We start from the raw sequence: 26,961 nt of genomic DNA on the forward strand, positions 1-26,961 counted from the left end.
CTGTTTAACAGGGAATCTTTCTTCCAATCTTACATGGAGCCCGAATGTATAGACAGATGCCAGCAGGGCAGCTCTGGCTGTAAGAGAGCTCTTGTCCTCTTGGCTGTGGGCTCTCAGGCTCTTTCTGGAAGCCCAGGGATCCCTGAATCAGTTTGAAAATCACTCTCTAGCCCTAGCACTCACCTGGACTCCTCTCCTTCTTCCAGAAGACCCTGCAGCATAGCGGTTAAGAGGGTGGGCTCTCCAGCTAGGCAGGCTGGACCTGCATCTTGGTTTCACCAATGAATAGTTGACCTCCTCTAACCTGGTAGTCCTGCTCGGCCAAACGGGTGGTTGTGGGAATTACACAAATTCATCCATGTAAAGGGCTGAGCACAAAGCCTGGCAGATAAGATGAACCCATTAATCATTAACAACTATTTTCCTCTTCAAATCCACGCGTATGGCACAGGCAGATTAGTTTTTATAAATGACTGCATTCCATGTGTCATCTTCGTGTTTCAAACTTTATAACTCTCCCCCTCTGCTCTCATACACAGAGTCAATGATAACCCCTCGTCCTACTACGGATGTGTGTATGCACACGCATGGGTATGTACCATCAGTAACTATGTGCACATCTATAGATCTCCTATCAAACTCTCCAACCTCATCTGCCTCATCTTTCCTTCCACAGACCTGCTCTTTTGAAGTCCATGCCTCAACAGATCTGAAACATAACCACGCACAGTGGAAGGGACTAGCCAATGAAGTGCGTGACAATATCTGATTTGGAGCTCCTAAGTAAATCAGAGAGGCAGAATACACAAAAAGAGAAGGTCCAACAGTGTTGGATAGTGTGTTCCCAGTGCTAATGGGATGGCAAGAACAAAAGCTTAAAGCAATCAGGCTGGGAGAGTCAGTAAGGGCATTCTTGAGGAGGTGGAATCAAGAACTGGAGAAAATCTGAGAGCCACTTAGGACAAGGCATGGGGGTGGGAGGAACCCAGTGAACCTCACAGAGGAGGCCGATGAGAGGAGGTTGACATCACGGAGGGCAGGAACAAAGACCTTGGCTGCACACACAATGGTTCGTTGAAAGCCTCCTAAAAGGGGATGATAAGGTCAAAATGGAATTCGAGGAACACTGATCCGCAGACTGACTGTAGAAGGGACTGGGGTGGGAAGAGGTAGGAGGAAGGACACCTGCTCTGCGGACATCCCTGCCCAACGCCTCCGCCGCACACAAAGCTGAGTGTCTCTTCTCCTACCCGCCCCTCCCCCGCAGCCTGTAGCAGGGACCAGCACTACCATCCAGCGAGGTGCCCCAGCAAGGAGACTGCCAGTCGTCCTTGACCCCTTCCCTCCCTCACCCCATACATTCAGTAGGTCACCGTGACCTTTCACCCCTGCTTCCACATGTTTCTTAATTCTGTTCACTGCTCTCCATCCCACTGCCAACAAGCCCAGCCAGGCCACCATCTCTGCAGTGACCATTTTAACTGCCACCTCACAGGTCATCCTGCGTCCAGTCTCATCTCTGCTTCCAGAGAGACCTTTAAAAATGTAAACTGGGTCACATCACACCCTGTTTCCTTCAAATGGTTTCAGAAGATGCACCACAGCCCAGCCCTTCCCTCATTTCCTGCCACTTTTTCCCTCCCTTCCTCCACTCCAGCCGTTCTGGATTTCTTTAAGTTCCTCAAAGGTGATACTGAAACATGCTTTCTGCCTGAAATCCTCTTCTGTCATCCCACCCCTGCTGGGCCGCCACACCACACCACACCACACCCCCCCAACCCCCCGCACACTCACTGACTCACCCACCCACCTCGGTGGCCTGGCTGACACCTACTCATCCTCCGGGCTTTCCCTTAAATCCTGCATCCTCAGAGAAGGCGTTCCTAAATCCAAACATTAGGTCCACAAGGCCTGGCCTCATAGCCCTGTACTTCCTTTTTCATAATGCACATGGTTCCAGAAATTATTCATTTAATGTCTGTACCTCACACTAGACTTTAAGTTCCCTGAGGCAAGGACCGTGCCTGTTTCATGGAATATGGTAGCAGCACCCGGAACAGTGCCTGGTCAGAATCAGTGCTCAAGAAATAGTACTTGAATGAATGAAGAGAGGAAGAAGGTCACTTCAGAGGCTCCTGCAGTGACTCAGGGAAGGAAAGAAGGGTCTGGACACACCTGGGAAGATACATGGAGGGGGCTGGTGACTGTGGGAAGGGGCTGGTGACGCAGAGGGAAGACCAGATGACAAGGCGGGGATAAAGTTGCTACCCCAGGAACCGGGAGAAAACAGTACCCGTGACAGAGCCACATATTCGGACTAGAAACTGATTTTTGGAACTTCATGTGCTGGGTCAGTGGTAAAAGTGAACAGAGGAACACTGCGTCCATCACTCCGAATGTTTCACATGACCTTGTTCATGAAGACGAACTCTACCCAACAAAAAAGTTTACCAAGGCTGGAAACCCTGGCCGGCCCTTGAAACACAGAGCAAGGGGCTTGTTAAACTATGACATGAGCTGAATCAAGCCTCACTTTCAAATTCTGTTTCTCTTAAGCTCATTCTGAAAAAGTGGCTGAAAAAATGGACCACATTTTTAAAAGTAAATAAAAGGCACTATTATTTCACAGTCATGCACGCAGTTGGTGCCCAATAAATGTTTCTCAAGGTGATGGCAGCTTGTTTCAGAGATGCTCTGCTTATCACCTCCCCCACCTCCATCACCCCTGATTTCCTTGCAGAAAGGGACCACATCCTCCAAACCCTCTGACCAGCGCCCAGCTCGGAGTTGAGCATGTAGCAGATGAACAATAAACATTCCCTGACTGGCTGTTAGATATAGAATGGAGCATTGATGGAAAGGCAGAGCTGGGTTCCAAATTTATCTCTTCAGCTGTACCATGTTACTCAAAACCTCGTGTCTCTACAAGGTTGTTGTGAGGAGGGGAGGAAAGAGCACACCCAGAAGCACTCTGCAAACTGTACAGCCTATACAACTGCATGCATGCTCTCCACTGTTACCAACACAGCTTGGAGCTGCAGCACTGGAAGGGAGACTGAGGGGAACCTGACGTATACGAGGCATCCATCTCGGTCAAGGAGTGTGAACCCTGGCGCGTGTTCTCTTTTTAAGCCCTCACGAAAATCCTATGAAGAAACAGACTCTGAACTGTGAGATACACCCCCAAAGTCGCAGCTTCAAGTGGCCCAACTGGTGCCCCAACAGACGTCTGACCTCGAAGCCCCCCCCCCCCAGGGCGCCGCAAAGCTCCGGTCAGGGCGCCATTTGCTCAAGACCTGGAGAAGCGGAGGCCCCGAGAGCCACCTCACGGGACCAACGCACAGCAACAGAGCTCGAAAACCACGCCCCAAGAAATGTGAAGTCCGGTCACCTTTCCTTCATTCCTGAAAATGACTGGGCTTCCACACTGGCACCTTAACCTGGAGGAACTGCTGTGGATCGGGAATTTAAGGAAAGTGAACAGGTTGATCCGTCAGGAAATTAACCAGTGAAACGATGAAAAAGAGCCTAAGAAAGGAAGGCAGCTTGAAAGATCTCTCCAAATTCTGCATTTAGATAAGGAAGAAGTGTGAAAAGATGAGGACAAACAGCCAAGAAAGACCTTAGAAACCAGAGTCTCAGGATTCTTGTGGGAGGCCCTAGATGACCTGCCTGAGGTCACACTCTAGTCTGGTTCCGAAAAGAACCGAGACTCCTAACCTGGCTCTGTAGCTGAATCCCAGGCACCCCCAGCTTCACTATTTCACCACCTTTCCCCTGAGCTGTTGAAAGGGCGTCTGAGTCACCAGGAAGATGGCCAGGACGTGGTGGGCTGCCCTGGGCCTGAGAGACATTGTGAAGGAGGAGACCATCTATTCTGAGGGTGTTTGGAGGCTTACGACAGAGAGTGGGGGTCAGAGAGGCTGCAAGACAAATGATAAAGCTGGTGGCACTAAACGTAAAGGACACAGGCTGGCTCAGCCCCCCTGATTCACCAGTGAGTCAGAGTCTGCGAGCAGGAAGCACCGCCTTGGGTTGTGTTTTGGAAAAGCACTGGGAGGTACACTTTCAGAAGGTCTCTGTGTTCTGCTTTATCAAAAAGAACAACCACCACCAGTGATAATTAAACAGAGGCCAAACTTTTACACGAATTAAAAGCCATGCAATACACGTCTTGGCCAAGTTTGAAATCACTGAGAGCTATAACTGGCCCCAACAGGAGGTCACCTGAGGCAAAGATATTGTTTGGGAGGATGGGGGGACGGGAGCGGGTAGGTCTGGGTTCATGTTCTGGTTCTGCTATGTATTAACTGTGTGATCCTGGGGACCCCCCACTTCCTTATTCTCATTGTAGAGAAAATCAGAGATACACAAATGAATACACATGGCCTGGCACAATACCCAGTCCATAAAGGACAAAGGCTATTTTACTATTAGAAGTAGAGGAAGCAACGATGTTTCCATGCTGTATATTTTTATATATTGCAGTTACTGGATTACAAGGCATCATGTGTTAGACGTAAGTCTCCCACACCTTTCTCAGAAGGGCGCCGGTTCTAAGAAGAATCCCCTTGAAGGGCCGAAGAGGCCCAGGGGTCTGCTACTGCGTCATGTTCATGAAGATTTCAGCGTGTCAGAGGTTCAGCTCCTCCCAGCAGCAGCCAGGCAGTCAAAGCTGGAGCATTCTCTTAGCAGTACACCTCCTGTCCACACCATTCGCTGTGACAGTGTTCTGTGAAGGACTCTGGAGGTACCAAATGCGATTTTGCACAGCATTAACAATAACCGTGAGACATCAACTGAGTCTTACTTTCGCCTGGACACTACTCTTTATACAGTCTATTTACTAAATTCCCACAATAAACCTATGAGGTACAGATTATGGTTGGCTGCAACTTAGAGAGGGGAAACTGAGGCACAGAGCTATTTAAGTCTCAAAGCTAGTATGGGTTGGAGCTAGGACTGAAGCCAGGCAGTCCCGAGCCTGTGCGCTCAGCAGCTGCTCTGTTCTCCTGCTGGCTGACCAGGAAGAAAGCTCAAAGTGTGAAGACACACAACGTGAGCCTGCCTGCATGTAACACGGACACTGGGTGACAGAGGGGCAGTAAGTCCTCAGGACTGTGTCTATCTGATCCTGGTGGTAGTCAGGGAACCTGGATGCTAGAACATCACTCGAGCTGCTTTCAATTCCTTTCAGGTCAAGCAGATTCAAGCCCAGAGACCCAGCACAGCCAACCCGGGTCCTCATCCTGCCAGTGCTCGGGCCACCTGCCACAGAACAGGCACGCAACCACCACCCCACAGCTGTTACGTGTGGGATACTGACTCCCAAATCTCTCCTCCCGTCTCCCTCAGGGAGCTGCCCACTTCGGTTTCCTGAGGACAGCATCACCAGGCAGCCAGGACACAGGAGCTCTATGTGGGGAGATACTGCCTGGGACACCTACTCAACAGGGTGGCAACGGCCTCGCTGGCGTGCCACTCCATTCAGCACACTTCTCCTTACAGTTCCTGCTAAATCAAAATACCCACCATTTGTCTGTCCAGCCTTTTACTCTACCAACAGCGCCTGCGCTGTGCTGTGCTGCTCTGGCGGCCTCCTGAAGGGCACCAACAGATATGCAAACAATTACGATCCAATGTGATCAGCTCAAATCCTGGAAGCACAGAGTGTTACAGTGACACAGGAGACAGCCAGGAGTTCCTCTTCGGGGCTGGGGAGGTTCCAGGAGAGTCCTCAGAGGTGATGACAGTGCCCTGGCTCTTAAAGGATGACGAAGAGTCCACCAGGTGGAGTGTGTATGTGTGTGTCAGTGGGGAGCCTCCTGCAGAACGAGGGTCTGCTGTGTCTGGGAAGCTGGGTGCAGCAGGGAGCCCGGGGAAGGGGAGGTGAGGCACAAAGATACTGGGCAAACCTGTCCCATGTTGGGCACTGAGGAGTTAAAAGTGTATATAAAATATGAACTGTGTGCCTTCAAGATTATCATAATAAATTCGGGAAACCTTCATACTGAGACCCCTGAGACAATGAGGGAAAAATAAAAGGCAGAACAAATGCAGATACGGGACTAAACTTGTTCTAGCAAAAAAGAGAGGGCGCTCGGGCCTGTCCAAGAGGGGTCAGAAGGAGGCGGTACTGCAGCCGTGTTTAAAATCATAGGCTGTGGGCGACCTAAGGCACTCACTGTTTACTTCAGTTTCCCAAGCGAGCTGCCCTCAACCCCACGTCTTCCCCAAGCAGACGTCTCCTGTCTCTCCAACATGTCTGTGACTGCTTCTCTTTAAAGCCCCTTGATGTGTGCCACTGCCCCCTCGAATGCAAGCGTATCAGCTGCAGAATCTGATTAAGGTCTGGAGTTTCTGATGTGAAGTAGGTAGGAATCAAATCATCTTTTTCCCTTCCTCCCTCCCTCCCTCCCTCCCTCCCTTTCTTCCTTCCTTCCTTCCTTCCTTCCTTCCTTGCTTCCTACTATTTTTAAGAATGCGTGTTCCAGAGTATCCAGCGGGTCACTACAAAGGCTCTTCGTCAAGAAAATACCAGCTAGGCCAAGAGTTCTTGACTTGGAACCATGGATGAGTTTTAAGGATATACAACTTCTCGAAATTGAAGGCTTGTGTGTGTGTGTGTGTGTGTGTGTGTGTGTGTGTGTGTGTGTGTGTGTGTATAATACACGTATCTGTGCATGAAAATGTTTATTTTTCTGGGACAGGGACCAAAGCTCTCAATAAGTTCTCGTGAAGGAGTATATTCCCCGGAAGACTAAAAATCAGTGACTCAGATCAGGGCTCAGCAAACTGGAGCCTGCAAGCCAAACCTAGTCACTGCCTGTTCTTATAAATAAAGTTTTATTAGAACACAGCCCCTGAGCATTTATGTATTGTCTGAAGCTGCTTTCACACAACAACAGTAGAACTGATGAGTTGCAACAAAAACTGATATGATCTGCTAAACCTAAAATATTTACCATCTGGCTCTTCACAGAAAAAAGAGCTGACCCCCAATGTGGACAATATTTTCTAGAATCATCCATTACACCTGGGCAGTTGCTTGCTAATAATTCACTACCCAAATCCAAAGGTAAGCAAATAATTTTAGAATAAAAGTTTCCCGGCTCTAACTGGCAAGCTCATAGATTAGTTGATGTGCTATAGCCTGGCCTTCCTCCTGTTCTCCTTAGGAGTCCACAGGACAGGGGAGTGGCCAGGAGGGAGACCAGCAAGAATTCTTCCACAGAGACCCTGCCGCGGGCAGCCTGGGCCAAGCTTCCTTTGCAAATTGCTAGAGAAGAGATAGTTAAGCAAGAAAATTATCATCACTCTAAATAATTCAAACACAGAGTCCTGCTGCTGGCTACAAACCAAAGATGAGAAATTATATAATTAGCCGCAGCAGGTTTAAAAGACCATATAAAATATGCTAATGCTCTCACCACGTCAAGGCTAAGCTGCAGAAACGATGTCATCTATTAACTGGCCTAGCAGATCAGTCCAAATAAAGAGAAACATCCTAAGGGTATTTTTAAAATAATATAATCAGTCAGTTTGAGAGAAATCTTGTCCTGGGCTACACAATAGGTTAAGAAAAACTCTTACTCCATTTTAATGTGTTTTAGGCTGCATATTTCTATCTCGATGCATTTTTGATTAACAGAATATTCATTTTACTATCTTAGTCAAGAATCTTTTTTTGCGTGTATTTTTTTTGCGGTTGTTTGGCAGAGCTCTCATCATTCTGATCTATCTGCGGGAAGATCAGGTGATGGATGTGGACAATTTAAATACATGCACTGAGAACAAAGCAAGCAGATACCATCTGAATATGACCACACGTGAACCTCAAGTCATGCAGCCTTCTTCTATGTTAATTTCTTCCATGCTTGAAATCTTAAGAACTATACGCTTTACCTAAACTTGCAGTTTGTACGTGAAGCTAAGTGTGTGGCGTTAGGAGAGAGAACAAACTAACAAGTCTCTTGGCGAGAGGGGAAGAAATATTTGCAAAGCTAACCTTAATGCCAGGGCACTCCAGGAGTCTTATTCTACTCAGTAGAGCATCATCATATTCTGGAACCTCTAAACCTTCCTCTTTCAGTGCCACGTGGCCCTCATACCCTTTTCCAAGCACTGCTATCTACTGTGGACGGCCTCTTTCTGTGAATTGTTTGTGGAGAAATTTTTCATCATAAATTGGCATCTCTCATATTCACTAACATCTTATTCAGGTCAATGTTAAATAGTTCAAAATGAGGATCTAAAACCCATTCCACTTTAATCATGCAAGGGTTTCCAACATCCAAAAAAAAAAAAAAAACAATATCAAATTATAACATGCGTCCATTTCACCACAACTTCACAACGTGATTCTCAGCCACGTCATCTCAATTTAATCTTCTCGGCAATGATTTGTGATTGGTACCATTTTGGTCTCCATTTTGCCAGTGGACACTGACTCAGAGAGGTTGAGTATTTTGTTTAGGGTCACACAGGTGAGGGCAGGAGCTGGTGGGAACCAGGACCCTCCCCCAGGGCTGGAGCTCTTCTGAGAGGGCTTTTAGGCCGATGTTGATGCCCCCGCCTGACTGATGCAAGCTCATATACTGGAACAAGCCCGGGACTGGCTGTCAGAGCCTGGCTTCAAGCCTCACCCCTTACCCTAGCCTGCTGGTTGATGTGGGGCAGTCAACTTAACTCCCCTGGGCTTCGGCTTCCTTCACATGTGAAATCGAAGAACTGAACAAGACATTTCCTAAGTTCTTCCAGCCCTAACGATTAGGAATTTAATTGAGTAAGAGTAACCCAGTTCCCAAGTGATCTGTCTGAAGGAAATGGATGTGGTTTGAAATACAAAGTACACTCAATAAGCAGAGGGGCGGGATTTTGCATTTTACACATTTTTAGGTGATTCATACCACAGGTCCCTCTCATTTAGCACAGTTCACTAAGAGCTGACTGTCTACACAGCTGCTAAAACACTTCTACAGTCCTGATACAGAAATCACACTTTCGAGGTGGGAGTGTCAAAGAAGGGGGACCAGCCAGCCTCTCCTGAGTTTCTCTTCCACTGTTTGCAAAGAACCAAAGTCTTTGATAAATGCGTTGTTTTTCTAACTCTGTCTTCGCATTATAAGTGGTTGGTATTGTTATTGTTACAGAATTAACCTGGATGTTTCCCCTGATCTGCACAGGGCCCATGTTGTATAAGGAAAAATGTGTTTGGTCTTCCTCCTGGGTTCCTGGGAAGAAGTCTCTAGACTCTCAGAATTTCCCAAGTGACAGGAGCGTCCATGACACTCACGGCAGGTCCCTCGAATCACACCTGGCTTATGCTAATGAGATGACTCAAGATGGAGAATGGTCATACCAAAAAGACCAACCATATGATTTGAGGGTGTGATCTGAGGGGCTTTGAGTCATGTGATAACTTCCCAACCTCTTGGGACTAGGGGACCTACATACTGGGAGTTCAATCACGTGGCCAGTGATTCAACCAATCAGGCCTGTGTAATGAACCCCAATAAAAACTGTGTATCGAGCTCAGTGGAGCTTCCTGGTTGGTGAACACAGTGAGTTCCTGGACGGTGATGCGCCCTGACTCCACAGGGAAGGGCACGGAAGCTCTATCTCTGGGAGCCTCCCAGACTCACGCCCTCTAAGTCTCTTCATTTGGCTGGTCTTGATTCGTATCCTTTGTAACTGTAATCATAAGAATAGCACTTTCTTGAGTTCTGTAATGTTCAACCAAGATATTGAATTTGAGGGTGAGTTAAGAACCTTTGAACTGGTAGCCAGTGGGTCAGAACTGTGGCTGGACTTGGAACCCCGTAATTGGCAGCTGGTGTCTGAAATTAGGGTGACCTTGCTGGGGACTGTGCCCTTACCCTGGGAAGTCTGTGCTGACTCCGGGTAGTGAGTGTCAGAAATTCAGGGCAGCCCTGCAGCCCTCTACCGCTACAGAGCACTGCGTGGGACAAGCAGGTGCACGCCCACCTTGGGCTCTTGGCACTGTCCCCTCAGTCTGCAGCATCTCCCTCTCAGACCTTCATGGCTGCCTCTGTCATCTTCTTCAAGTCTTTGTTCAAATGCCACCTTCCTACTGAAGTATTCTCCAACTACAGTTGACCCTTGAACAACACGGGTTTGAACTGTGCGGGTCCACTTATACATGGATTTTCTTCAATAAACATCATACCTGTATTTTCACTTTACAGACCTTTAAATGAATGAAGTGTGGGGAAGAGTTTATGCTCAATTAGCGATCACAATATGCAGACTTGAAAGAACTAGGGTTTCAATTCTGATTCTATGCAAAAGGTTTCAGCATCCTGCCCTTAGGTGAGTCAAATTTCAATTTCTTTGTTTTTGAGGCAGAGAGAGCAGTATACATATTTTCAACTGTGTGGCGGTTGGTGCCCCTAACTCCCGTGCTGTTCAAGGGTCAATTGTACATTACTTACAATTGCATCCCCCATCCTCCCACCCACCACCACGCCCCACACCACCCTTTCTCCTCTTCCCTGCTTCAGTCTTCTTCACAGCACTGATCTTCTGATATTCTATGTAATCTATTCATGACTGTACTTATCACATATCTTCCTCTCCCAGAATATAAGCTCCATGTGGGCAAGAGTTTTGCCCTCTTTAGTTCACTGTTATATACCTAGTGCTCAGGATGGAGCCTGGCACATAGTAGATACTCACTGAGTATTAGTCAAATTCAGTAGAATCTATACCCATATGCATACACACACAGATATAAGACCAGGCACCTGTGATATAATAAATTGAATTCACATTGTCTCTAAACCCTCCTACACTTAGCGTATTCATCTAGCTCACCTTGTATATTTGGAAAATCCATTGTACAGGGTAACAGTTTATTTCTCACTTGAGGAAGACGAAACAACAGTACTCATTTTTCCATAGGCCTTTAAAACTAATCACAGTATAAACTAATCTTCTGACTTCTAACGAAATTCTCAAAATAATTCTGCTGAAAGGCCATCAGGCGGGAAATAAACATCAAAAAAGTGATTAAAACATAGATTTAGCTAAACTGACACCAAGGTTGAGGGGCAAACCTATTACAAAAGAATACGTTTTGTTTTCTCCAGTGATAGTCAACTCAAAAGTTTTATAACCTCAGTTCTCAAAAGTTGGGCAGGGAATTCTGTGGTTACAGCAAAGAAATGACCCAGCTATCACACTGGTGGGACGCCCTGCAAGTGAACACAACTAACTAAACTAAAGGTAGAGACTGATTTTGTCTTTGATCAAAACGATGCTAGTTTTCCCCTTGACCTTCGCTCCTCCCCTCCCCTGTACCTATAGGTGTGGATTCTTTTAGCTCCATTGCTGGCATTTCTTGACAAGGCTGGCTGCTGTATTTTCTCGGCTTCGTCCTGATTATTTGATAAGATTCATATGAATTTAGAGAAACTCTTCTTCAGGTCAATTTTAGGTCTCCAAGAAAAGTGGGACACCTGACTTCACAATGACTCTGCCTATTGTAACAAGAAGATAAGTAACTCACATAATTTTCTTTTTGAATAAAAGCTTTATCCAATTTACTTGTTTTTCAGATCCATCAGAGAGAGAAAATCCAGCTTTAGGCAGCGAAGAGTCATATAATGTCAGTATCTTATTGTATTTCTGAACACTTACAATAATGAAAATCTGTAAAGACAACCTACATCCACAGACATATCAACTTATTACCCAGTTCTGAAACTCGATTTTAGAACTGCCTTCACATCAAGTATTTTTCCACAGTAATTTTTCACTTCATCTGCTTTCCGGTAAGTAGATATTTAACTTCTCAGAACTTTCTTCGTTGAAACCCCAAGAACGCTTGACACACAGAAGGCTCTTAACACATGCATGGTGTGGGAATTGAACCGGCAGGTTTCAAACAGGAACAAAAGCCTGAGTGCATATGCCCTGTGGACCCGTGTTAAGAGGAAGGTCCTAACTATACCCTCCTGTACTCAGGGGCACATGTGGGTCAGTGCAGGGGACAAAAGAACCTTCTGTCCTCCTCTGTGGGGCTGCTACCTGGCTGCAGGAAGAAAATGACCCAGCCAGCGCTGGGCACTGGATCTGAGGCTGGCTTCCCATCGCAACCCCTGAGGAAACATATGAAGATATTGTAGCTTTTCATTTCTTTTTCTTTTTGTCTGAGAGCCTGCAGGCAGCTTTGCTGCGACTGGTCTTTGGCTTGACAGGCCCGTAGCAGCATTACTTAGCTGGGAAGAGCAGGGGCCTGGAAACAAGGCAGACCTTATTTCCACTCTGTGCTCTGCCAGGATTTATCCGCAGGCAGAATTTGGATGTTTAAGGCTCCGAAATGGCCAGAATTAACGGCTAATGTTAGTAAGATGCTGGCTGGCATGGATATAATTCAAGTACTCGATGGAGGTTCAAACATGCAATTAAAGGAGAACCTGGCTCGACATCTCATCAGAAGCCCCCGGGAATTCAGCGGGCCACAAGCTAACCATGAGCCCGCATTGTTTGGTAACTGTTTAAAGAAACCATCATCACTCTTAGGCTGCAATCTGAGTAAGTTTGAAGCCTCTATTAAGTAAGTTTATATTCTCTACACTATTTGAAGCCCCCAAGGACTCCTGCATCAGTTCAGGGTTTATTTTAAGGAGGATATTGCTGACCACAAAGTACCCAAAGTACCCAAAGAAATGTAACCAGGATAGTAGGGTGGTCTTAAGACATCTTTGCCTAAAGAAATCCGGAGAAGAAAGCTTTGGGGAAGTTTCAGGTCTCAGTCCTTAAGCACCTGCAGGGCTGACAGGTGGAGAAGACTCCTCTGCATCCACTGATGCGGGTAATATTTCTTGGTCACTTATTATAGTCAGAGCACTGTGACGGGTGCTGTGGGAGACAGATTAATGAGATGCAGGACCAACCTGAAGGCACTCGCAATCAAGTAAGATAAAATGCAGAGTCTGAGATCCCTGATTTTCAACCCAATTCTGTTACCGACTCAGTATGTGACCTTCAGCAGTTTCTTCACTTCTCTTAACTTGGCGTTTTTTATTTGTAGAGCAACACCGCAGTTTTCCTGAGGATTAAGTGAGATAAATAGCTATAAAAAGAATGGGAAATCAGTCATTGATTAAAACCAAGTAGATGGGGGAAGGCTTTATGGAAAAAAAAAAAGACAACTTTTGAATTGAACCTCAAAGGACAAGAGGGAGTTTGTTTTGGGTGATACGAGGAAAAGAAAGAAGAGCATTCGAGGTTGCTGGGACTGTGTGAGTGAAGGCAGAGATATGGAGAATGAACAGTTCCTTTGGGGTATCAGCAAATAATATAGTGGCTGGAGTGCAGAGGAAGAGTAAAGTGATGAGAACGGCTGGAAAGACACAAGGCTGAATTATGACCGCCCCAGAAGGCCACTCCATGGAGGCCTGGGCAGTGGGGGGCCAGCCATGTGAATTTAGAAGACTCAGTCAATTCAAACATGGCTGGAGCCAGGAAAGCAAGTTCAAGAATCTCTGTAAGAGTCTAAGCAAGAGATGATGAAGAACTGACCCAAGAAAATGGCAGTGGTATTGGATGGAAAGCAGGGGGCAAAGCGTTGGATGTGAGGAGTGAGGGTGAGGGGTGAGTAAAGACGATTCCGTGTCTTACAACCTTCGTGTTAAGGAGAATGCTGCTGCCGTGAACTAGTACAGGAAACACACAAGGAGAAACACAGTCGACCGAGAAGATGATGAGTTCAGTTGTGGGCTGTGCTGAATTTCAAGTGACCGTGAAATAGTCGTCAGAAAGTTCACAATAGAAAGTTGGAAATAAGATTCAGGAGCTCATAAGAGGAGTCAGGCTTAGAGACGTAGATTTGAGAGGAGGTATGTTTAAAGATTAAGAATGTGCTGTCAAACAGAAACAAACTTGGGTTTGCCTTCCACACTAACTAGCTGTGTGGCCTCGGTCGAATTATTTATCATCAAAGGCATAATTTCCTTAATTGTAAAATTGGGAAAATTATACGTACTTCAAAGGCTGTGTCTTATTGTATACCATCTGGTTGCCATTTGTCACCGTCACCATCTACCATAACCATCATTGCTGAAACCATTAAGGTGGAGGAACTTGGCTAGGAACAGAGAGTAATTAAGCAGAAGAAAGGGGTGTGGAATGAATCTTAAGGAATCGTTAATAAGGGCTATACAGCAGAAGAACAAACCTGAAGAAGTTCAGAAACGGTCAGGGAGGTGGACAGAAGACCAGGAGAGACCAAGAAGGACACGGGGGGAAATCATCAAAAGTGTCAAATGCTTTGAAGAAGTCAAGGAGGGAAAAAATGGAGAATATGGGACAAAATGATGCCAAGTGAAGGTTGTCTAGGGGAACTGTCACCTAAGTGGTAGAAGTGGAAGGCAGTTCCAAATGTAATAGGATTCCAGGCGGGAGGGTACAGCTCAAGTGATAAAGTGCATGCTTATTAGCATACACAAGCTCCTGGGTTCAATCCCCAGCACCTCCTCTAAAAACAAACAAATAAACCTAATTACCTCCCAAAGCTTCCCCACCCTTACCCCCCAAAAAAGAAAATCCACAAATGCAATAGGATTCAAAATGGAATTTTCACCCAGACCCCAACGGGATGTGTATCAGGTACCAAAGTGAACTGCGAGATGGATCACCTTCCAGAAATGCCAAAGTAGACGTAAACCAACAATTACATGCCTTAGTCTAAGTGGACTAAGAAGACCCACGTTCAGAGGCATAAAAGGCTTACGTCATGAGAGAGAAGGGGAATTTGTGAGGATTCCGTTAGAGACAGCTGTGCTGTGAAGACCCTCATTCCAAAAGCGGGGAGACGCTCCCCCTCGCCTCAGGTGGGGCTGCCCTGGGAGGTGTGAAGAGCTCGTTGGTGTCATCTCTGGATGGAGGGAAGTAACAGACCGGAGGCTGAGCGCCTGGCTCCCACCCGAGAACCCTGGCAGCAGAGTAAAGGAGATCTGACTGCAATGAGTGGCTTGCTGCTCGGGCAAGGGCCATATGGGTGTCTTGATGGATCAGAGAGAGTGAGTTGGCATGAAGATAATTTAAATTCTTCCCAAGAGGATCATGTGAGGGCAACACGGAGAGCTTTGGAAAACAAGAACCAAGGGAGAAATATCCAAAGCTGGAAGAAACCCCAAAGAACCCATGAAAACACAGGAGAAATTGTCTTTGAAGAGCGTCTGCGGGCCCAGAGCGCAGGAGCCCTGTTACCGTAGTGCGGTCATGTGAGGACTCCCCTTCTTCCTCATCACCTGCTCCACTGCCCCCTTCCCTACTCTGAGCCTGGAAGGACCAAAAACAACAGGAAGGAGGCAAATAAAGGGGAGAGAAGGTATCAACCCACTTTTTTCCTTCAGAGGAGGACCTCACTACATGGGGCCCCAGACAGGTAAGGACAAAGAACTCCAATTCCGAATGACTATTGCACGGGACTGGGTATTTCCACTTCTGAATTGAGATGGGGTTTGTAGCTGGAAGAGTCCATAACACTTTTTACTATCTTAGGAGGGAGCAGAAGAGTCTTGAGAGATTCACCCGAGTGTCATTTAGTGGCAAAAGAAAATTTTCACCACCATTGAAAGCTAAAAGATAGCAGAAAACAGTCTTATAAATGAAAAAACAAAACAAAACAAAACAAAACCATAATTCTTGTGTTTTCAAAGTACCATTTACCCAAAGGTATAAAAAGTGAGTCAGGATGAGGAAATGGAAGCTTCAAGGACAGTAGTTTTTTAAAAGCTGTTTGGCAGAGACAGAAAGGGCATCATGGTTTATTGAGATGATTGACAGCTCTTTTAGGACAGGAGACATTTAGGCAGGGCCACGGTCTGAGGAGAAAGAGACAGTAAAGCTAGGGTAAAGCAACACAACCTCGAGAACAGTAGGAAGGGAATGCTGATATGGTAAGGTCACAAACAAGAGAGAAGACAAAATCAAGAACACTGTGATTGCCGTTAGAAAGGAAGAGAGACTCTTCTTCCTTTGCAAGATGGGAGAAGAAGGGGAGAAGATGAATGAAGACATAGGGTCTAGAAGAAAAGGAAAATAAAACAGTTTACTCTGAATGACTGCTCATCATGGCAGTTTAGGAGGAAAGCTCGTCTTCTAAGAATGAAGGCAGTGCGTGGTTTGTATTACTCTGGAGGGTGGAATTAGGACCACTGTGCACAAGCTAGAGAGAGATTTTTTTTTTGGTTCAATATAAGAGAGAACTTATTAAAAATCAGCTCCAGTGGACAGTGGAACTGGCCTTCTTATAAAGGTGTAAGCTGCCAAAGCAGAGGGTTCTAGTTGGGGACGGATAAACAACTGTTGCAGTGCTGTCTGGAGGGAGAGTGAACTCACGGCCTCCAAGACTCTTAATGTACAGAATTCATTCTCAATGTTATATTTTGTAGGCAGTCTCATGTGAACAATTCAGGTGTCACTGTTACTGAATACAATAAAAAGAAGCCCACGAGGACTTGAAGAGAAAATGTAAAGAAAAGATTTCATGTGTTATACAACATCTTGCTTTCCTAAGTAGAAAATCATCTATTTGTAGAAAAGGAACTAACTTGTGCTTGAGTTAGAGTCTGTCTCCAAAGTGTAATATGTCTCTCTATGTCTCTAACGTATCTGTATGTCTCCAAAGGTTGGCAGTGGATTAAATTAGAAAGTATCACTCTGTTCTGGGGAACTTTATGTTTATGCATGAGCTAAAATGTAGCCATGGTGGAGGAAGTCTCCAGAACCCTTTGAGTTTTTCCACTGCTAAGAGGCAAATGGGAACTTGCTGACAAGAGCAAAGCACATTAGCCAATGGGCTCTCTGTTCAGAACTCAAAACAAACAAACAAAAACTTAAAATCCCCTGTTTCAAACATGAGGCTGCATTCTAGAAATCAGTGTAATCAGGGGTGATCATACCAGATTTTCTATATGACAATGAAATGTCACAGAAACTTGGCAGTTATTCAACAAGACAGTCACAATATTTTTTTGAAATAAGAACTGTACATTCCTAACATTAACATCTATTAAAGCAATAAAATATTCCAGCATTAAGTACCAGACATCTCAAAGAAACCTGGCCACAGATTCAATTTAAACTGGCCATGTGATCCAATTAAAATTTAAATAGATAAAGAATTGTCAGTCTGTTGTGACCCATTAGATGTTTAACCACAATATTTTTTCAAAGACGTAAAATATACAAGAACTTCAAGCAACAATCAATATTCTGAATCAAAGTGTAGCACTTATGATCCTTTGACATCTTCAGACATAAGCAATATTAAAAGTCATATGAAAGGCCAGAGTTCATGGAAGTGTTCCTGCCTACAATTATATGTACCAACGCACTGCCTGGCACGTGGTAAGTCAGCTTACTTATTGAATAAATGAATGGATGCAGGAAAAAAGGAGTGAAGTTTGTTAGCAGTAGCTCAAAAGCCACTTTGTGAAGAGGTACCATCCATCCATCCAGAGAGCATCTTCCTAGTGTTCCAAATGACTTTGTGGTTTCTCAGTGTAGAAACCCAGGATAGAGCAGCAGGGCCATTAAAATCCCTTTGACCCAAATCTACGTGGACCTAAGGGCTGGGTCTCCTGAACACTGTCAGTTTTAGAAGTCTGAGTGGTTCTAAATGCGATTTGGTTTAATATTCCAGAGATTCCCTCCAGCAAAAGGTGGACATCTTCCAAAGTCCCTTAATTTTCTCTTACCTCCACCACAGGAATACAAGTTGAGAGTGGGGTGGGGGGTGGGGGGAAGCCATACATAATCACTTTTTGGTTCTAAAGAGCACCAAAAGCAAATCATGGTGACATCTGCCTCCAATTAGGCCCCGCCAGTGCATCTACGTGGCTGAGTCCAGCTGCAATCCACCAGGAGGTATATTTCAGCTGAGGTGTCATTCACTAAACATCGCTCACTAAGTAATAAGGAACACAGTTTTCAACGTGCTTTGACATTTATTATTTCATTTGAGGTCCATTACAACCCAGAGGAGGAAAGGTGTTTCACAGAATGGGAAGCAGGCTTGGAGATGAAGAGACCACACAGCAAGGAGGACACGGCGCTGGGACTAGACTTTGTCTTCTAACCCTGCTCTGATGCTGTTTCTACTACTCCAGGTTCTAATGCTTGTCTCTTATCGCCTAGAGTTGGGGAAAGCAATCAGGATCCTGCGGTGCATGGCGCCTGATGTAGCTCATCTCATTCAGAACCTGATGTAGCTCATCTCTGGAAAGTGGTCAGGATGGAGGATTTCTAGAAACATTTATCAAGTGGATCCTGGGTACCTGACACCACGGGGGGGGGGGGGCCATAAGAGAAGCTGAGGAAATGACCCTTTTAGAAGCACATCCCCAGGAAGAACACTGTACTCCAGATGGGTCTGTCCCGTGCGGGGAGAAGCCAGACCGGCATTCCCCAGAGACAGGACCGTGTGCGTGGACACACGCTCCACAGCCCTCAAGCCACAGTGCAGTTTTCAACGTTCAATAACTTCAGAAGTATAAACGCTACAAACTTAACAAAAAAAGCCAAGTGAAAGCTCAATTATTTAAGTTTCTTCTATACACCTATGCGATACTTACTATACTTCTAAGTTTGATGAATTTTGAATAGCTTTTTTCATTTTAACTTTTGTTTCAGTCAACATTCACCATCTCCCATCAGAGGGGCTGAAAGGTTTTATAATACATGATATGCCTACAATTCAAACAGCAAATAAGCCACATCTCACAATACGCCTGCAGTCTACTGAAAGCAATTTTCACATGTGCTGCTGCTAAAACTACAAACTGCACTGCTCCTGGTCAAATTCTTAATAAAATACCCCTAGAGAGCTGCTTTTTGTTTATACCAATTCAATTTTCCCTTTCTAGATACAATCCACCCTGTTAAAATCCTTGTGGATTCTCATCTGTCTTCGACCATACTTGGGCCCCTCCCATGTGATTTCATCTACACACCATCGACCTTCTCAAATGGGCATTTCCAGCCACGCTAAACTATGCAGAATCCAAGTCAGACCCTTGGGGTGTGATTTGCAGCCAGCAGCCCCTCCCTTCAGGGACCTTATGGGCCAATTCTGATACAGATCTCTTCCAGTATCTTCCACGTCAACCTATAAAACAGTACCTTTTGAACAGGGCAGTTCAATCAATTAAAAAGTACAAGTGCCTCTATCATTCAGCCCATATACTTTCAATCTTAGTTGAAGAGATTTCAAGAGGGCTCTGTCCAATGCACTGCTGAAATTCTCAGACCATCCCACAGCATTCTTCGGATCTGCCAGGTGGGTGACTATCAATGAAAGGTAAGGGGAGGAGGCAGCCTTGTCATAGCCCTGTTGTCAGGGTATTGTACTAATTATGGTAAAGCTATAACTGTGCAAATCTTAGACAGGCCAAAACAAACAAATAGAAATGAGTTTACTTATATCTCAAGTTCAAATAAAATCTGGACAACTCCAAACAATATTTGTTGGGGTTGAACTGTGTCCCTCCCCCACCTCTCCCATCAAAACAAACAAAAAGATACGTTGAAGACCTGACGCTGGTACCTGTGAATGTGACCTTATTTGGAAATAGCATCTGTTTAGCAGATGCAACCAAGTTAAGATGAGGCCTTGCTGGATTCAGGTGAGCCCTAATCCAATACCTGGCATCCTTCCAAGAAGAGGGCAGTTTGGACACAGAGAAGGCCACGCGGAGAACGGACGCGGACACTAGACTGATGCTACGGCAAACCAGGGAGGCCAAGGATTGTCGGCAACCATTAGAAACTAGGAAGAGGCAAGCAGGATTTTTCCTTAGAACCTTCAGAAGGAGCCTAGCCCTTCCAGCACCTTGATCTTGAACATCTGGCCTCCTGAACCGTTAGAGAGTTAGTTTCTGCCGGGTTTGTTTTTGTTTGTTGAAGACAGAAGTAGTTTCCATGACTGCTGACCTTCAGTTCTTCAGATGAGGAAGAACCACTGATTGTTAAGGTGTCTGACTGCTTTGCCTTTTCAGCTTTGGAGAGATCAGGGCAAAAAACTATCAAGGAAATGGGTACTTTGTTATGACCCTAGGAAACCAATACAACACCTAAGCAAAAACACGTAACCATAAACTCATGCCTCTTAGCACTGGGATCAAGACCCCTCAGGAAACGGTAAAAAGAGAGGATGAGCGAGATTTGGAGTCCTGAGCAGGGGGCAGGCATGGGAGGGGTGAAGTAACTGAGTGAAGAAACCAGCCAAGTGGGCTTTGAGGCGGGGGAGGTGGGGGCGAACAGAAGGGGAAACCAGGAGCAGATGCCCCCCCCCCGCCCCCCGGGTGTGAGGTCGGGATTCCTCCACAAAAGCCCGTCACTTTTTAATGGCAACGAATCACAAACTCATCAGTTTATCATCAATATACACGCAAAACCATGTTAAGCCTCCTGTCTCCAATTTGGCATTTTCCTTGATGACGTTTCATCGTTTCTAAATCAGACCACAAGCCACGCCGGGGAAGGATCCGCTGGCCTGTCTGTCTCTATATATAGCGCCAGGGCCGTAGCCACCATTTTCGAAGGAGCTAGGACTCCAGTGATTGATGACGATATTGCTAAAATGGTTACATTTTCAGCTGGAAGCAGGAAAGCATTTTTTTTCCATGTGAAAACTTCGGGGAGGGGGAGGCTCCCCTCGCAGTTTCTAATTACTGATCTGGCTCCACTGCAGCCCCGCGAAATAAACGTCCTTAACGGCAAGTTGCCGCCATGGAAAGACCTTAAGAGCTGTCTCCAGAAGCTTTCCCAGCAGTAATTAGGGGGATGTATTATTGCTAATTCTGAACACACTGGGAGCTGGGTTAATTTTGAGAGCTAAAATAAAAAGTGCCGCCTTGTGGCAGAAGACCACTTCCGGCGCCATTCAGTCTAGCAGACCCTTCGGTCCGAAGACGGCCGGGCCCCTGTTGGCACTCCTTTGAGGAAGCCACTGTGGAGCAGGCCAAATGAAGCCTCGTCGTGCAAATACCGTTTAGCAAGTGCAGATAAGCTGGGCTAAATCATGCTCAGAGCACTTAAAAAAAGATTCCAATGTCAATGCACCAGCACTAGAACAGGCTGTACAAGCCACAGGGAAACCGCGGTTGTCGGCGTGTGAATTTAGTCGCAGGGTGGGTTCATCCAAGGAAGCAAAATCTCAGTTTAGATTCCCTCTCTACCTCCTTCCTCTCGTCCACGTGTTTCCTTGAGGATGGGGGAGGACACTGTTACTCAGCAAATGTGTTTCACACCAAGAAATGCTCGGGGTATATTCATCCCGGGAAAGGATGTGAAGTTCTCACTTTCTCACTAAAATAGTTCGGAGAGGTCCTCCAAAGGGCCAAGCCACACATGACGGGCACTGTCTCTGGTGCTTGTGGGCGCGCACACTGGTGTGCGTGTGGTGTGTGTATATATATATATACATTCTTATTAACGAGGAAGGTTTCTAAAAGGAAATCACGAGGGATTTTCTGGTATCTTTCTGATGTACTTTTCAGAAAGCCCCACTGCCCATCATCCCCGGTGAACACGAGTCGGCTGCAGCATCCGGGGTTGAGAGCATATTGTCAAGAGGAAAAGCCCAGCCCCACGGCCACGCCCAGCAAGGCTGGGCCGGGGAGAGGCCCCAGGTCTACCTGGGGGCGGGGCAGAGACGGAGGGCTCGGGAACCGCAGGCCAACTCCACTGATTAGCAGCTGAGCCGGATTCCAGCTCGAGTCTGACAGGCTGCTTTGGGTATCAAAGCCACAAGTGACACTTTCATTTCAGAACGCATCTGGTCTCTTGGACCGTTTTATCAGAAACAGCTATTTTCTTTAAATTGAAAGTCCAGGCCGTTTATTTTTCTCCAAACTGTGCTGCTGGCTCTTCTGCCTGATTCTTAATATTCACTTGTTTTTGCACAACGCAAAGCTGTTTCATCTTGAAGAAGGGGTGGGGTGGGGCAGGCCCTCCCCGAGGACCTTATATGTGTGATAGGTTTACATAAATCTTTGCCCCCAAAGGGCACGTCTATCAGAGATGAAGATGGAAGGTATTTAGAGAAAACTTACTTTAAGGGAAAGAGATACCAAATCACTCTCCCATTAAGGTTTTTGAACCAAAATAACTTAAATCTCTTCAAATGATGCATGTATATAAACTTTTATAGGGCATTTAAAATTTTCAAGACTAAGGGGCAATCTCTTTTATTCTTACCCCTCTCTATGTGCCCTAAGTCATTTTAGTTGATTCTTTTTTTTTTTTTTTTGCAGGGGGGAGGTAATTAGGTTATTTATTTGATTTTTCAGTGGAGGTACTGGGGATTGAACCCACTACCTCATGCATGCTAGGCATGCGCTCTACCACTTGAGCTATACCCTCCCCCATCCCTTAAAAATAATGAAATAATTGTAGTCTGTTTAAATGCATGCCGCTGGTCTGTATATGTGCATATAAACACATGTGACTGTGCATCAGAACAGCAGCAGTACTGGTGTGGGACCCACTACGTCACATCCCTTATCCCATCATGTTAGTGAGCCAGTATTTCTCATCCACGGGGTCAAAAGTTCACTAATTTATCTGCTTTCCTCTAAGCAAGAAATTTGTTATCACTTCAGAAAGCATTTCCAACCAGCAACAATTTGAATTGTCAACAAATAGGTACCATTTCCCTAATCAAATCAGAAGTAATTTTATCCAGGAAAGGTCTCTCTGTTCAGGGCCATAATCTTCCCTGCGATGCCATTAAGATTCGAAGATGATTTATGGTATCAAAAACCATCACCTTTCACATTCATTTCCGAAGATGCATCGTTCCCTCTTCATCAACTGTCCCTTCTCTATTACAGAAAATCACATTTCATTGTTAATGGAAGGAAGCTACCCTCTTTTTTTTTTTTTTTTGATCCCTCACAGATGCTAATGCTGTACAAATTCTGAACTATTTAAAGGAAAAGGATATGAAGCCAACTTTCTCATTTAGGAACTAAAGGATAAAGGAGGCCATGTGAAAGCTGAGTCTAGACACATACTCAATAATTTGATGATTACACATTTTTCAGCTATACTTTTTGAGAAACATATATAATTGAAAATGTAGACATCTGTACCATGATTTTCTATAGAACATTCATTTAGTTCTGAAATGGTTATAAATTAGCCATTGGTAATTTACTCCTTTAAATGATTTAACCTTTCCAATGATCATTTCATCTGTTTTCTATATAAAAAAAAATCAAAGAAATTCGAGATATGGAAAAGCCATGTTGGTTGAGGATCTGAAACTGATTTGGTAGCTTTCGGGTTGACATAATTTTGGCCTGGTGCAGCTCATTTTGGAAAGCTGCCTCAAATTTCCCCTGGTTTTGAACTTTTTTTTTTTCCTTACCACTTTCATCTAGCAAGAAATCATCCTGGTAACGGAACTTCTCCGGTCCACATGCAATAAAAATGTCATCGTCACCAAAAAAGTCTTGAAGGCACATCACCTACAAGAGAAAAGCATGACACTCAGCAAGGGGTCATCAGAACAGCAATTACAACAATGCGTCTCTGCAAGTGGACATCTGCATAAAGCCACTTCCCATCTAATGGAATCAACAGGGCAACTTCTCCAGAGGAATTTCAAAAGCGGGTTTCGAGCATCTGTTACTAGTAAGAAACATGTTACGTCTCGGTGGTGCAGGAAGACGGGATAAGGAAAATAGAACCAGCAACTGTCACATTTATGACTTGATATATCAATAGGCTATGAGGTAAGAGCCCTTTGTTTTCATAACAGAGCGGATGCAGCAACATGTGATGAAGGAACGCTCCTTTACTCTTCCGAATGCAATATTCCGTGATGGCAAGAAAAGTCAGCATGTGATTTTAGCAAATGAATATGTTTTTCAGTGACTGATGCCACAGTTGCCATGCACATGATGATCACTGGGGTAATCACCTCTTTTAGACCCATGACTTCTACCTCTGGTTGACACAAAAATAGCACCCTTCATAAAAGGAATAATAGTAAGTTATTTCTGAGCTTTAGATATGGCAATAAGGCAACTGCATGCCCTTCCACTCAAACTGTGTGGAACTATAACATCCCCAGGGGCTCCCCGACTTGCAGTCACACAAAGGGAAAGTTTTAAAACAACCTTGGGATATTTATTCAACTTCTTCTCCAAAAAGAACATTGAGAGTGAAATGTCGTTTTTCAAGTACATGTGGTCAAGATAAATAATTTCAAGCATTGCTCTCTGTCTGTGGATATGTGGTGTAATATTTTTGTTCTTGTTCACAGTATGTCTGATGCCAGCAGAAGGCACTGAAAACACTGCTGATTTCTACCTATTTTCAATTTTCTTTGACTACTTGGAGTAAATCATAAAGTGGTCTACTGAAGGCACCATTCAGAGCTGTATGAAATAGACATTCTTATTTAACTGCTGCATTTTCCCTTGGATATTAGAGGACCAGAGACAAGCCTTCCTGTCTCTGATGTGAGCTATCTGTGTTTCCTATGAACCCCTCCCTTATCCTTTGGTAGTTTTATCCACAGAGCCTCTCTGGGGTTCTGCTCCCTCCTACAGCACCACCCTGACAAGTCCAAGGTGTTGTAAGACTTACAGAAGTTAAGGTGGGAGAACGCAGCATCATTTAGAGTCCCAAATGAAGTGACGTGCAGGCTTCAGATAGTTTTTCCAAATCATCACTTATTGCTGAGGTTTTGAGAATGCTAGTTCTCTAACAGTTTGATAGTAAGCATGGAGTATGAGTGAGGCACAGTCAGTGCTTATTCTGTCTGTAAAAGCTTGAAGACAAGCTTTAAAGAGGTGATTTAAAGATTTAAAGAGGGACACTGCAATCATCGAGCTAGATGGACAGAAGGTCTTCAAGAGTGTGTCGGAAGCTCTGATCGCCCACTTGGGTTATAGACAGGCCCTTTGAATTCAGAACCCACTCTCTGTTTCTCTCCTCTCTTTCTGTCCAGTTCCAACCATGACGCTGTTCATTTGTACCTTCATGACACAGCATTCCCACCCCAGCTTACTGGGTCTGCACTGGTGTCATCCCAGCCAGCTCTATACAGGCCGACTTCACTTTATGTGCATCAGTCTGCACTGTGCTGCCTCTGTGTCTGTTAGCACAAAGTATATGCATACAAAAACGATACAGTGGAATACTACTCATACAATGGAATACTACTCAGCCATAAAAAAGAATAAAACCGCCATTTACAGCAACATAGATGGACCTGGAGATTGTCATTTTAAGTGAAGGAAGCCAGAAAGAGAAAGAAAAACACCATATGATATCATTCATATGTGAAATCTAAAAGACAAAAAGAAAAGAAACAAAAAAGAGGATACTAATGAACTCATCTGCAAAACAGAAACAGACTTGCAGACATAATAAACACTCTTATGGTTACCGAGGGAAAGAGGGTGGGAACAGATTTGGGAGTTTGAGATTTGCAAATGTTAACCACTATATATAAAAACCGATAGGAAACAAATTTCTTCTGTATAGCACAGGGAACTAAATTCAATCTCTTGTAATAATCTTTAATGAAAAAGAATATGAGAACAAATATATGTATGTATATGCGTGACTGGGACTTTATGCTGTACACCTTGAACTGACACGTTGTAACTGACTATACTTCAATTTAAAAAAAAAGAATAAGACATGGTCTCTCTCTAAGGCAAAAATGTGAACAATAAAACTTAAAAAGCAGTATTTCCTAAAGTAAATATGATTAATAGCTTTTGTGCCAAAAAAGGTTTATGCCAAAGAGACTTGGGAAATACTGTGTTTCTCCAATGTAAACAGGTCTCTGTATTTCTGGTCTTCTCAAAACCCATAATGTGCTAATATACACCACAACTCCAAAGAGAAGATAGAAAAATACAGTATTTCCTAGACTTATTTGATTCTGGAACTCTTCCCACACAGCATGCTGTAAACTAATGTTTGACAGGGTCCCTTTGGCACCGTGCTGACAGCCATCAGTGGAAAGAACACTTAGAAGATGCAAAGGAGAGGACTCACCCATTCTTGTCCTGGGCAGCCCTGGTTCTCTGGTTGCTGCATATTTGTTAATTTTTAACTCATTCAAACGTCTATGCTGGGCCTGCTGTGTGCCAGGCTCTGTGCCAAACATGATGTCGACAAATCTCTGAGAGATGAAAAATACTGTTTTCCAAAAACAAATTGCCCTTTCTTTCCCCATATTCCCAATACTTGCCTTTCAGAACATCAGACAGCTAACAGATCACACTCATCTACGTGTGCCTGTTTCATGCTGCTGCTTAGTGGACAAATGACTCCCCTCAACCTTGGGACATATTATAAGCCAGTTGCCAGCCAATATCCCTCCCCATCACAGACCCATGACCTGCCCCCTCTCCAGGCCTGAGACTCAGAGACGGACTCGGAGAGCAGAACAGACAACGGGGCAGCTTGGACGGTGTAGGTATAATTCTGTTGGCAAGTCGAACTGAAACATGATGAACTTTTGATGTTGTTTCCAACTCCAGGATTCCAAGAACATAAAAGGAACGCAGTGATGATTAAGGAAAAGTAACTGTCATCACCCAGCACAGAAAAGACAGAGGAAACATCCTTCCAATGCCAGGCAACATGTATTCATTTACCTCTCAATCTTCAGTGACTGAAATCAAAGAATTTGTTCAACTGTCAGAAACCGTGATGTTTTCTGTGCTTTCTGTTCTGGCATCATTTAGCCATTTCCCTGATCACAACCTCCCACCAGAGAGGGTGGGTAGGGTCAGTAGATCAAATTCAAATGTATAAAGCCACTCCTTGTTAGAAGCCTTGGCAAAAGATTTGATAGCAAAGGAGCCTTAAACACAAGGTTACAATAAAGATGGATTTAGGATAATTTAAGCACTTCAATTATCCATGCTCTCTCTATCATTGACCCAGAGGTAG

At 44.8% G+C, this 26,961-nt stretch overlaps 1 protein-coding gene across 5 annotated transcripts in view; it reads right to left on the minus strand.

The window, feature by feature from the left end:
* DCLK1 (doublecortin like kinase 1) overlaps positions 1 to 26,961 on the minus strand; it is a 292,627-nt gene that overhangs the window by 121,081 nt on the left and 144,585 nt on the right. For all 5 annotated transcript variants that reach the window (XM_072976126.1, XM_072976124.1, XM_072976125.1 and 2 more), the window contains exon 4: positions 23,408 to 23,507. In XM_072976126.1, the coding sequence (XP_072832227.1) occupies positions 23,408 to 23,507 (100 nt within the window). The remainder of the gene's footprint in view (positions 1 to 23,407; positions 23,508 to 26,961) is intronic.

This window comes from Vicugna pacos, chromosome 14 (genome assembly GCF_048564905.1).
Source record: "Vicugna pacos chromosome 14, VicPac4, whole genome shotgun sequence".
Lineage (NCBI taxonomy): Eukaryota > Metazoa > Chordata > Mammalia > Artiodactyla > Camelidae > Vicugna > Vicugna pacos.